At 41.8% G+C, this 12442-nt stretch overlaps 2 protein-coding genes across 2 annotated transcripts in view; both read left to right on the forward strand.

Moving 5' to 3' along the window:
- The window catches only part of Kcnq5 (potassium voltage-gated channel subfamily Q member 5), a 133110-nt gene that overhangs the window by 40098 nt on the left and 80570 nt on the right, over window positions 1-12442 (forward strand). Inside the window, exon 5 of the mRNA XM_059281420.1 lies at window positions 7016-7126. Coding sequence (XP_059137403.1) covers window positions 7016-7126 — 111 coding nt within the window. The remainder of the gene's footprint in view (window positions 1-7015; window positions 7127-12442) is intronic.
- Window positions 1-12442, forward strand: part of LOC131926320 (glutathione S-transferase alpha-3) — a 265294-nt gene that overhangs the window by 14117 nt on the left and 238735 nt on the right. The gene's annotated exons all lie outside the window — the stretch shown is intronic.

Genomic DNA, 12442 nt, shown 5'->3' on the forward strand with positions numbered 1-12442 from the left:
ACTTTGATTCTCTAGAACTGAGGAGATGACCCAGAGACAGAGCATTTGCCTATGTGAGCGAGACCTTGGATTTGTTCCCCAGTTAGGGAAGAAAAAAGGAAAGTTTCTCTGCGTATTACCACACATTAATATAATATCAGAAAATGATCTCACCTACAAAGAATAATAGGGCTCTCTCAAAAGAAGACTTTTCATCGATTATGCTGCACTATAGTTCAACTCATTCCTTTAAAATATATTTGCTGTGCAAAGCAAAACTCTAAAAAATGATTCACTTTTAACATTGTGAGTGTTAGAAAAGAATGAAATTCTTTCATTCAGGAATTACCCAAAATGTCTTGGTACAAGCAGAACCTATTAGCCAACCATACTTTAGTTTTCTCTATCATCCTGAACCCACCTAGTAATCCCTGTCACCCCCACCTACCAAGCCTGTATGCAACTATGAAGCATCCTCATGACTCACTCAAGATGAACAGAGGCGTTGGATCTGATTCCAGCTCCATTACACTGTGCTCAAGCCTTGCATCCTCTTTAGGATGCACATAAAGGGCTCACAAGGAATTACACAACTCATGGGTTGGCAGGGTATCTGCAAAGGAGGAACTATATTATTAATTTGATGTTGGATTTTTGCTCTAAAGAGACTGGCATTTAAAAGAGGTGCCTTATTTATTGTTTCTGTCATAGAAGCATTCTACCATTAGATTTAGTTTTTCTAAAATCAATGCTTTTTAAAACTTCAAGCATCCCAAATCAGTATGTTAATTGTATACTATAATTAATAGCTGCCATCTGCCCTTATGACTGAGAGTTGCTGAAATATTCTGTGTAATGGTGGTTTCAATATGGAAAAGATGTGGTATGATAGAATAAGTCACCTTACCATACCAAACAATCAGAACACTGCTGGGATCTTAGAGATAAATGAAGAATTTTCCAGAAAGCAAATCAACTGCCCTATCACCAAACTCAGCTCTGAAGTCCAATTGCAACTTCCTCACAGCCCCTGACAACCAGTTATGCAGCTAGTCCAGGTTCTCCAAAAGAAGCTGTTGCTCTAGGATCCCCCTAAATGCTCTGAGAGCTGGTATCTGTGGGACTCTGCAGGGGCTTCCATTTCTATGACTCTGAACCTACATGAAATGAGTTATAACTGGGCCTAGCTGAAATGTTTTATGGTTTACCATAAGCCTAGGATGCTAAGCATCAAGATGGCTTCTGTGTCTTGTCTCCGTGGAAAGGGTGATCTGGCGGCTGCCACTAGCACAGTGGCCAAGGATACTCATTACAGTTCACTTGTTTGTGACTGAACAGCTTAAAAGGAGGAAAGGTTTGAGTCCCGGTTTCAGCACATTCATTCCATGGTCACTTGATCCAGTAGACTTGAGGAGAACATTGTGGCAGTTCAAGCATGTGGCAGAGAATAACTGCTCATCTCATGGCCCGCCCAGAAGCTCGGCAGTTCATATCATCATGAACCTGGAAGCAGAGAAAGACAAAGTCACCACTTTCAACTTTTCCCATCTCATTTTTCTTGGTCCCACAGAATGATTCCACCCACACTCAGGGTGACTCTTCCCCCGACTCAGGTGACCTTTACAAAGCAGTCTCATGGATAGACCCAGTGGTGTGCTGCACACAATCTCCCAGGTGATTCTAAGTCTCGTCAAGTTGACAACAGAGATTACCTGTCACATATAGCATGGTTGTGCTGTTCCAGATAAACTTGCTGATACTTAGAGGGCAGCTTCACTTGAACCAGGAAGTCACTGAATACCGATGCAGGCTTATATAATGTTAGTTTTAGAGAATGTGTCAGTCCTTGTCTTAGAATATTGGTAGGTACATCAGTCAGACAAGTTATTATGAATTCCTAGAGAAAAGTTATCTTTTCATTGTAAAGTGCACCTTAGAAACTTCAAGGTTTCATTTCCTTTCTTTATTGGAATATATTGTGTGAAAAAGTATATTCCATTGGGATATTTTTATACATGCATATACTATTATTGGATCATATTTGCACCCCACTTATTCCTTCTGCCACCCATCTACCCTTTCTTCTTCCCTGGAATTCCTCCTTTCTACTTTTATAAGACTTAATTATTTTGTATGGCACTACCTTCCTGTTCACAATGTGAGAACCATCATTTCCTTTACATCCACAGAAGTGAAAGGAACACAGTATTGACAAAGAAACTAAAGAAATTCTCCCCAAGGCCTTCACTGATACAAGGGGAATAAACTTATTACCCTATTGCAAGATCCATCCTGGGCTTGCCCATGCCTGGCAGCAACAGGTCCCTAAGCTTCCAACCAAGAAAATTCCTGAGTGTCTTTGAATTCAGAGAGGAAGAAGTTGTTGAGAGCAGGTTCCTCCAGGTTTTCTGGATGTGAACAGTTTAAAAGCCTGAATCACAGTGCAGACAGGGGGACCAATGTTTCACAAAAATTCAGGGTCACTTGGGCCAGTTTCTCAGAATCTATAACATTCTATCTCCTTGCCATCACCACTCCTGGAAGAGAAAGAAGTAATTGGAATAAAACACAATGCAATCACTTTGCTGTGTCCCATTCTGCAGAGTTAGAAGCAATCCATTAAATTCTACTCTCTGAGAACCTGGACATAGCAGAAAATTCAAATATATTATATAAACATAAAGAAACCATGAAATGTCACATTTTTCCTAAGACCAAACCATGAAACATTCTTTTAGTGGGTTATTATTAATAAATTACTGCAAAAAAATTGAAGTATTTGGCAGAAAAACAATGGTTACTTAATTTACAATAAAATTTTGGTTTTGGTATTATCAAGAATTACATTTAAGAGTTTCATACTAATGTAGCTGACAGTTGACTCCATTGGCTACTAGGTGTCACTACATACTCCCTCTCTGAAGCCCTGGATGAACTCTTCTACCCACAAGCCTCTTGCTGACTTGCACCTGATGACCTCCCACACCCTCACTGTCCCAAGCATTTTCCCCTCCCCTAGGCCTCTGGCTCTCCTCACCAGTTTCCACCTTCTTCGGGATGATAAAAGGCATTGTCAAAGCCTTCCCAATTCCCATCCCCGTTCACATGATGCCAACATTATCTCCCACAAAAGAGCAGTCTGTTCATCTTGACAAGGATAACACCTGCAAAAGTATCCTAGATTCCATTTCCTCTGCCTCTTTGGATGACCCAACCCATCATAAAGTCCTCTTCAGTTTTACTTTTCCTAAGACATGTACAAGTCCATCCTAAGAAGCCTCCCCTCAAGTCAGGGGTTTACAGGAATTCTTGTCCTATATTCCCAATTCATGTCTTGCCAATAATCTTGAAAGGATCCAATTATTTTCTAAATACTGAGTTCTCCCTTATCTAGATATTAGGAATACAATGAAAAACATGTCATATTTACTCCTTCTTGTAAAGAAATAGGAGCCCTTCCCCAAAGCAAGCCACAGCACTTGTTATAAATACTAGCAAACTACTACCACTTGTTACAAGTACTATCCTAAAATAAGGTGCACAGGCAGTCTTGGTGAGTCTCTGTAATCCTATCACTTGGGACACAGAGGCAGAAAGATTGCAAATTTGAAGGTAGCCAGATATTGATGGAACAAGACCCTGTAGCAGAAGGGAGAAGATAATGAAGCAATAAAGCAATAAGGAAGGAAGGAAGGAAGGAAGGAAGGAAGGAAGGAAGGAAGGGAGAAAGGGAGGGATAAATTGAGGGAGAGAGGGAGGGAGGGAGGAAGGCAGGTGGTAAGTAGCTGGCATATAATGAAACAAGAGACTCTATTGTAGACAGAGTGGAGAAGTCGTCCTCTGTGAAGGAATATTTGAGAGAAGACATCAAAGACAGTAAGGAGCCCCGGGAAGATTAGGTAAAGATTTATTTTCACTAATAGGACAGCATGTGTGGAAAAGGTTACCTGGGCTCGCTTGAGTAAAAAAAAAAAATTATTCTCGCTTGTTCCAGGGGCTGGAATGCCATGATTAAAATATACCAAGCAAATTCGAAAGCAGTATGACCTCTGCAGAGACAAGATCATATAACCATGGTCAGGAGACAGGACCTTTTCCAAACTCAAATAGACAACCATTGAAATATTTTTTTAGAGAGGAGTGAGAAAATGTCATCCATTTTAGGCAAACGGTGAAAGAATTAGGAAAAGAGAAATAAAAGCCAACAGAGAAGGTAGAAACTAGTATAGCAACCTGGCCGGCCAAGGTCCCAGTGACGACAGAAGATTGGGATGATTTTGTAGTGTTGGACACAGAATCAACAGGATTTGCTGATAGGTCCAGTGAAGGGAGAAATAAGGAGGAATAATTGGGATGAGCCTAAGGCTTCTGATGTGAGCAACTGGATGGATAATGGGGTCCCTGATTACCATGGGAAGGAATATACCAGGGGTTTCACAGGGAGCATTGCAGAAGAGGACATGGAAAGATTGTAAGAGCCAGAGGACCAAGGAATTTATGTGAGACTGTGTAAGCTAGGAAAGCCAGAAGCTACATCCATAACGTCTTACCAACACAACTGCCTAAGCGTGAGATGAACAAGGACAGCGTATGTAAAAAGACAGGCCAAAGTGGTAGGAGAAAGCCCAGGAGGCCTCCACCCTACAGAAAGAACTACAGTTGACTAAGGAATGCTGAAAGCGGGAGAAATGGTCTCCCCCAGAGAAGAGCACCCCAACTAGTTATCCAATACCGAGTCAGCCCTAGAAATACACGTACAAGTAACTTCATACAGACCGAGCAGATTGTACTTATATATGTAGGAGTGGGTGTGTGTGTGTGTGTGTGTGTGTGTGTGTGTGTGTGTGTATGTGTGTGTGTGTGTGTGTGTGTGTGTGTGTGTGTGTGTGTGTGTGTAGCAACAATTAATGAAAAAGAGAAAAGAGGCTATGAATTCAAAAGAGAGCAAGGAAGGTTCGTGGGAGAGTCCGGAGGGAGAAAAAGGAAGGGGAAGTGACATGATTATATTATAATCTCAAAAATAAAAGAATTTTAAAAAGGAAAAAAACATGTGGTGTTTGTCTTTTCACGCCCAGCTTATTTCACATCACCATATTATATGCAAAAAAAAAAATTATTGAAGTCATGGTTCAATGACTAAGAGAGTATACTGCTCTTCCAGAGGACCCAAATTCAGTCTCGAGCACCCACAACAGGTGACTCCCAACCACTCATGACTCCAGCCTGGAAGGGAGCCACAGCCTCTGGCCTCTGTTGGCACTGCACTCACGAGCATATACCCAAGCACGTGAATACACACCTAGTTAAACTAAAATCCTTTTTTATTATTTAAAAAAAAAATAGTAGTGCACTGGAGGCCAATGAGATGGTTCAGCACGTAAAAGAACTTGCCGCCAAGCAGGACAATGTGAGTTTGACTCCGGGGACTCACATGGTAGAAGGAGAAAACCAACTTCAGCAAGTTGTCCTCTTACCTCTACTTGCATGTCGTGGAACCCACCCCCCACCCACCCGTCTGCCCACACACATTTAAAAATAAATATTTTTAAAACTTATTTTTTAAGAGAGAGAGTATGGGAAGTCCTTTCCAGGGGAATTAGGTAGAGAAAGAAATAAAAGGCAGTCAGATCAGAAAGGAAGACATGAAAGACGTACTGTTTATTGATAACACAATCTTGTGACTGAAAAACTACAGGTCATACACACCTACCCACACACCCATATATGCTCAGGCACACACAAACACACACACCTGTACAGACACCCACACACATAAACTTGTTAGAACAAATAAACTAATTCAGGCTGGGATACCCTTTTAATCCTAGGAGGCAGAGACAGGCAGATCTCTGTAACTTTGAGGCCAGTCTGGTCTACATAGTGAGTTCCAGGACAGACAGAGCTACATAGAAAGACACTGTCTCAGAAGAGAGAGAGAGAGAGAGAGAGAGAGAGAGAGAGAGAGAGAGAGAGAGAGAGAGAGAGAGAGAGAAAGGAATGAACAAACGAATGAAGGAACGAACAAAGGAAGGAACGAAGGAAAAGGGAAGGGAATAAAAGAGAAGAAACAGAGAGAGAGAGAAGGAAGAAAGAGAAAAGCAGAATGAGAGAAAGGAAGGAAGGGAGAGAGAAGCTAAGAAGCTAAGACAGTGTCATTTACAATAGCTGCCAAAGATGCCTTTAACAAAAGCTCAGGGACATATGTGTATACACTGAAAATTCTAGGTATAATGAGCTGACCGCGAGAAGCCACTGCTCCTTTTCAAACCCACCATCCTTCAGTCCAGCTGAACAGCTTACACTTTCCAAAGCCTGCTGTGTTTCTCTTCACTGTGTGATGATTCCCTTCCCTGGAGATCCCCTTTATCACTTCTGCCTGTTAGCCAGAAGGATGGTTACATCCTTCAAAGCCTTCGATATGGTGGCAATCCCCAGGTAAGCCTCCTCATCATCCATGCTGGACCCGTCAAGCTATTCCTTCTGACCACTCAGCGGGTCATTTGCCCCCTCATTAGAATTCCTGTACATTTCTTATTTCAGTGGTTTGAATAGGTCATGGCTCCCTTACTATGTCATAATTGTCTCAGGACAAGAACTATATAATATACTTTTTGCTTTTGTTCCACTACAAATCATAAAACATATCTTGAATATATAAGGCTTTAAGAAAATGCCAGTGATGAACAGTCTTAATTAGAATAAATCATTGTTTGGGGTACTAACTCATAAATCCACAGAGTTCTCTCTTCCATGTTAGTGATGATGATCTTACCCAAATTAACTTTCCTTTGAGTACGCATAGACAATCTGGGAGACTGTATTACAAAGGAGGACCAAATATGCCAGTTATTCCTTCCCTTGAGCAGAGAGGAGTTCTGTTATGCGTCATGGAAAATTAAAGCACAGTAATAGAATGTGCCAACAAGACTTCTTGTTGAGTGATGATTTAGTGGAAATGCTGTTTTGCCTCCTGTTCCTAGGTCATAACTTCCTTCTCAAAGACTTAAGCTGGATGTTCTATTGACTTTGTTTCTAGATCACACTGACAACCATTGGCTATGGAGACAAAACGCCCCTAACTTGGCTGGGAAGATTGCTCTCTGCAGGCTTCGCACTCCTTGGCATTTCTTTCTTTGCCCTTCCTGCTGTGAGTATCTTTGCAACAAGAAAGCAGCTTCAATTGGGTCCTCAAGGCTTACTGGAGGGAGCCTCCACACATCAGTGTTCTGAGTCAATGGTCTATCTCATTGACTGATACTGTTGTTCTGATCAAAATGTTGACTTTTCTAAATGCATCCAGGTAGATGATGGACAGAATAAGGACCTGAGTCTTCATACCAGCTAGACCTGTATAAACACATAATTCAGATTATTTCAGCGAACATGCCACTAATACAATTTAAATGTTTAGAAAGATTTAAAGATAGCTTCATTTAAACTAATTACTGCAATTTGGCTTATAATGTACACAAAGGAAAAGACAGATGTGTACAGGGGTTCATTCCTTTTCCCAAACACTTGAATGAAAAGCATCTGACCTTAAATGTTGTAAATGTGTCAGATGATGTATTCCTGTGTCACATAGCATTGATTTTTTTTTCTTAATGAGCAGTTTCTGCATTTAGTCAGAATGAAAAACACATTTATCTCCCTCCAAGCTTCTGATTAGTTTTTCTTCAATGGACGAAGCTGGACTTTCTGGTCGTTCTAGCCTGTTGTTTCTTTAAAGGCAGTCGGACATGACATTACAGTTTACCTCTTCCCCTGCGGACATCACTTTTGTCCCCTCCATCTAGGCTGGGCGTCAACAGTAAGGACTGAGAGTCCAGCCTCAGCAGGGGCGCCTCAGGAAAACAGTCTCATCCTTGTTCCCAGCAGCAGGCCGTGCCGTGTGCAGCCTCTGTCAAACTGAAACCTGAGATCCCAGGCTGGAGAAAGCTGAGCACATGGAGGTCAGATGGGGATTTTCAGTACCCCCGACTTCAGCTCCCAGTGCTTATTCTTCGACTGTAAATGACCTCAGAGGGCAATCCTGTCCAACTCTCGACTAGCCAGCTGGTTCAGGCCTATACCGCTCAAAACCAAGGCAAAGAGACTGCCCAGACTACGCACAGACTTGGATGTTGCACCTCAGTTTGAGTTACATTTGTCATTTACTGTGCTAGGAATGCTGAGGCAGGGTACCAAAGACTGGGGGTCCTCAACAATAGATAGAAATTACTCTCACAGTTCTGGAAGGCTAGAGATGCAGATCCAAACCCAGACATTAGCAGGGTGAGGCCCTTCTGAGAGCCCTGAGAGGGAGAGTACTGTTCCAAGCCTCCATCCTTGAGGCAGAGAGGGCCATCCCCTTCATGTGTCTTTACAACATTTATATCTAAATTCCTTTATCTTATAGGGACTCATTTGTATGCTTAGGGCCCATCCTAATGACCTCATCCTAACCTGAATACCTCTGGTGAGGACCCTCACTATCTCCAAATAAGTCACATTCTGAAGTACAGGCAACATATGAATTTGGGGAGACACAATTTAGTTCAATGATTTTTTTTTTAGTATGTTTCTTCATTGAAATAATGGAGGAAGAATTATTGAGTCCAGATAAGTAATGGATGAAATAATGTGATAATGTAAACCAAGTGATTACTATGAAGAAAACCAAAACACTCTCCTTCATTTGTAAGACTATAAAAATACGTGCTGGTGCACACCTTTAATCCTAGCACTTGGGAGGCAAAGGCAGGCAAATCTCTGAGTTCAAGGCCAGTCTGGTTTACAGAGAGTTCCTGGACAGCCAGGGCTACATAGAGAAACCCTGTCTTGAAAACAACAACAACAACAAAAAGTTTCCTGATGCAAAATGGTAATGTAAGACAGATGGGGCAGAATTTCCCATATCCAAAGTAAATTCATTTTGTTGTTGTTGTTGTTATTTGGTTTGTTTTGCTTTCACTGTGTGGCCCTGGCTGTCTTGGAACTGGCTCTAGCCTACTCTACAGAGTCCCCATTCCCAGCCCAAAGTCAGCTCGAATGGCTGTCCCAACAATCCAGAAAAGACCAGAGAAAGAATCAGTCATCAGACTCTCTGCAGGAAAATCCCTTTGGAAAGATTGAAATGTAGTCTTGGGCTTCTTCCCCAAAAGCAATGGCACAAAGTACCTGCTGTTTTATGTTTATATTTACCCTGAGGTCACAGAGATAAATGGACTGTTAAAATAGACAGTAGAGGCCAGCATAACATATACTGCATGGGAACAGATGTTGGAAGACCAACGGCCAGGGCAGGAAATGCAAATCTACAATAAGCAAGCAGAGATAAGTGTTCAAAGTGTGGGAAGACTGGAGGCCAGTTAGAGTTAGAGTCAGGCCCCCTCTGAATCCTCCACAGTGAAACGCAAAGATCCTAGAAGGAAACTGTGAACCGTTCTAGGGAGGTTAAACAATGTTGTTGTGTAAAGTTACAGGTCAGAGGCTAAGTAGTCATTCATGGACATGTTCCCAATAAAATGATTGCCACTTTAATGTACAAATTAAGCTAATCTATGTAGAAATCTGTAAAATGTGCTTGCATTAAACAGAACATTTCCTAACAATGCCAAGAAACAGCTACTGTGACACCTTTTACTGTGCTCTCACCATAGGCGCTGAGTTGTCATTTTGTCCTCTATACCTACCTGCTAGCCAACAGTGCAGCCTGATTGAAATTTTGAGAATGCATCAGCATTTTGCTGGGAAAGTGTCTTAGTTAGCGTTGACTATGGCTGTGATGAAACACCACGACCAAAAGCAAGTTGGGAAAGAAGGGGTTTATTTCACCCACAAGTCTATGTAATAGCTCATTATCAAAAGCAGTGAGGACAGGAGCCTGGAGGCAGGAGTTCATGCAGAGGCTTCAGAGGTATACTGCTTACTGCCTTGGTCACTGCAAGGCAATGCTTGCTAACTCTACTTTCTTAGAGAACCCAGGACTACTAGCCCAGGGATAGCACCACACATAATGGGCAGGGAACTCTTCCTCAATCACTAATTAAGAAAATGCCCTACAGGCTTCTCTATAATCCCATCTTATGGAAACACAAGTAATTGAGGTTCTCTTTTCTCAGGTGACTCTAGCTTGTGTTAAGTTGACAAAATTATTTCACACAATTGACCCTTTGTCAACTTGACACACAAACAAATCACTGTAAAGCCACAACCTTCCCTTTCTTGTTCATCCCCAAGATTCCACATTAATATTGATACCACGATATAAAATATTTTCCAACTTAAAAAGTTCCACAGTCTTACAAATTCAAACACTTTAAAACTTCAGTCTCTTCTTTTAAAAATCCAAAGTCTCTCAACTGTAGGCTCCTGTAAAATCAAAAATAAACTAAATGCTTTCTTAACTTCCAGAGGGAAGAACCAGGGCACAGTTACAATCTGAACACAGCAAAACCCAACTGTAACTGTGTAAATAACTCAATAGCCAATGTCTGGGATCCACTCACGATCTTCTGGACTCCTCCAAGGGGCTGGGGTCACTTCTCCAGCTCTGCCCTCTGCAGCACACACAGCTCGTCTTCTAGGCTCCAGCTGGCTCCACTCCACTGCTGCTGCTGTTCTTGGTGGGATATCCCACGGGGTTCCTTGGTACAACTGGGCTGCACTTTCACCAGTCGCCTCTCCTGGGCTCTCTTCAGGGATTCATTCCATCCCTGTCACACAGTGCCAAGCCTCAGCTGCTCTCTATGCCTTCTCTCTTCATGCCTTCAAAACCAGGACCCCCTGGGTGACTCTTACACTACCAAATTCGGCTGCCAAGATGAGATACAACCTTGGCTGCCTCTGAAACACAGCTTCTATGTGTTGACTCAGAGGAAACACTTCCCAGAAGACTTCACCTCAAGGATGCTGGTCTTTTCTTAATCACAGCTAATTTCTCAGCCCTAGCTGATCAGCATCCATTGTCCCAGCAAAGCAAAGGTTTTACTTCAGTGGTTCTGGTCTCTTGTTAATCACAACTGATTCTTCAGCTCCAGCTAACCAGACACCACAGATTCTTCACACAAAAAGCCCAGTAGAGTCTTTGCTTCCCTCTGAAACTTCATAAGCCAGGCCTCCATCATCTGCATTGTTCTTAACATTCTTGTCTTCTAAGCCCCTGCAGAAAAGCTTATTGAGCTCTCAATACTCAATGGATTTTCTAGGCCAGGGTTTCCAAGTCCTTTCACAATCCTCCCCAGAAGAACATGGTCAAGTCTGACACAGCAATACTCACTATCCTGGTACTGACTTCTGTCTTAGTCACTGGTCTGTACTGTTGTTGTGAAGAGACACCATGACCAAGGCAACTCTTACAAAGGAAGGCATTTAACTGGGGGCTTGCTTATAGTTTCAAAGGGTCAGTCCATTATCGTTGTGGCAAGGAGCATGGTGCTAAGTGTGGCCCAGGAATAGTAGCTAAGAGTGACATCCTGATCCACAAGCAGAAAAAAAGAGTCTGAGCCTGGCATGGGCTTTTTAAACCTCAAAGCCCACCCCCAGTGACACACTTCCTCCAACAAGGCCACACCCCTTAAACCTTCTGAGTAGTGCCACTTCCTGATGACTAAGCATTCAAATATAAGAGCCTATGGGGGCCATTCTTATTCAAATCACCAAGAAAAGGTTGAAGAGGATTGTGAGCCTTTCCTCTTTGGGGATCCCACAACCCAGGAAACTGACCATGGTTTCCTGTCTTACCTTGACAGCAGAAGGACTCTGTCGAACCTCACAGGATTAACAGGCCACTGACCCCAAGCTCCACTGTAGCCCACCTCTCCAGCTCTCCAGCTCCCTCCAGTCCTAGGCTCCTAAACCATTCCAGAGCAACCTCACTTCTTCACAGCAACCTTGTTACAAGCTGGTCTTGCTCCCTCCTCCTGATGAATACCCTAGCTATAAGTGACTTTTATTATGAAAAAATTGGCCTTTATCAAGAATCAGTTCCTTCAGATATCCAGCTAGTTTAAGTTCAATGTAACAACTAGTTCTGTTTGATTTAAAATGTCAATAATTCCACAAACACACATTTGCTACTATCCTCAAACATTAAAAATATTAACAAATATTTTCTCAATATTTGTTAATATATTACAAATATTAAAAATATATTGTAATATATTTTAATATATTACAAATGTTAATAAATATAAACAAAAATAGATAGCAAAATATAAACACATGTTAAAAGTCAATATTGCTTGGTTCCCATGTTGAGGGGACAAATTGGGCTTCTTAAAGTTGACTGATAAGGAGGGGTAAACATTTTAAATTTTTGTCAAGATGTTTTTCCCACTTGGTATTTATGTAGCATTTATTGGCCTAGAATCAAATATTAAAACCTAAAATTTTAATTCCTGTTAATGTAGAAAATTAATGAAGAGCAATTTGTAAGATTTTTGCATCTACAAAGGGACAGGGAATGAATGAGATCAAGATA

The sequence above is a fragment of the Peromyscus eremicus genome, chromosome 16_21 (assembly GCF_949786415.1).
Source record: "Peromyscus eremicus chromosome 16_21, PerEre_H2_v1, whole genome shotgun sequence".
Lineage (NCBI taxonomy): Eukaryota > Metazoa > Chordata > Mammalia > Rodentia > Cricetidae > Peromyscus > Peromyscus eremicus.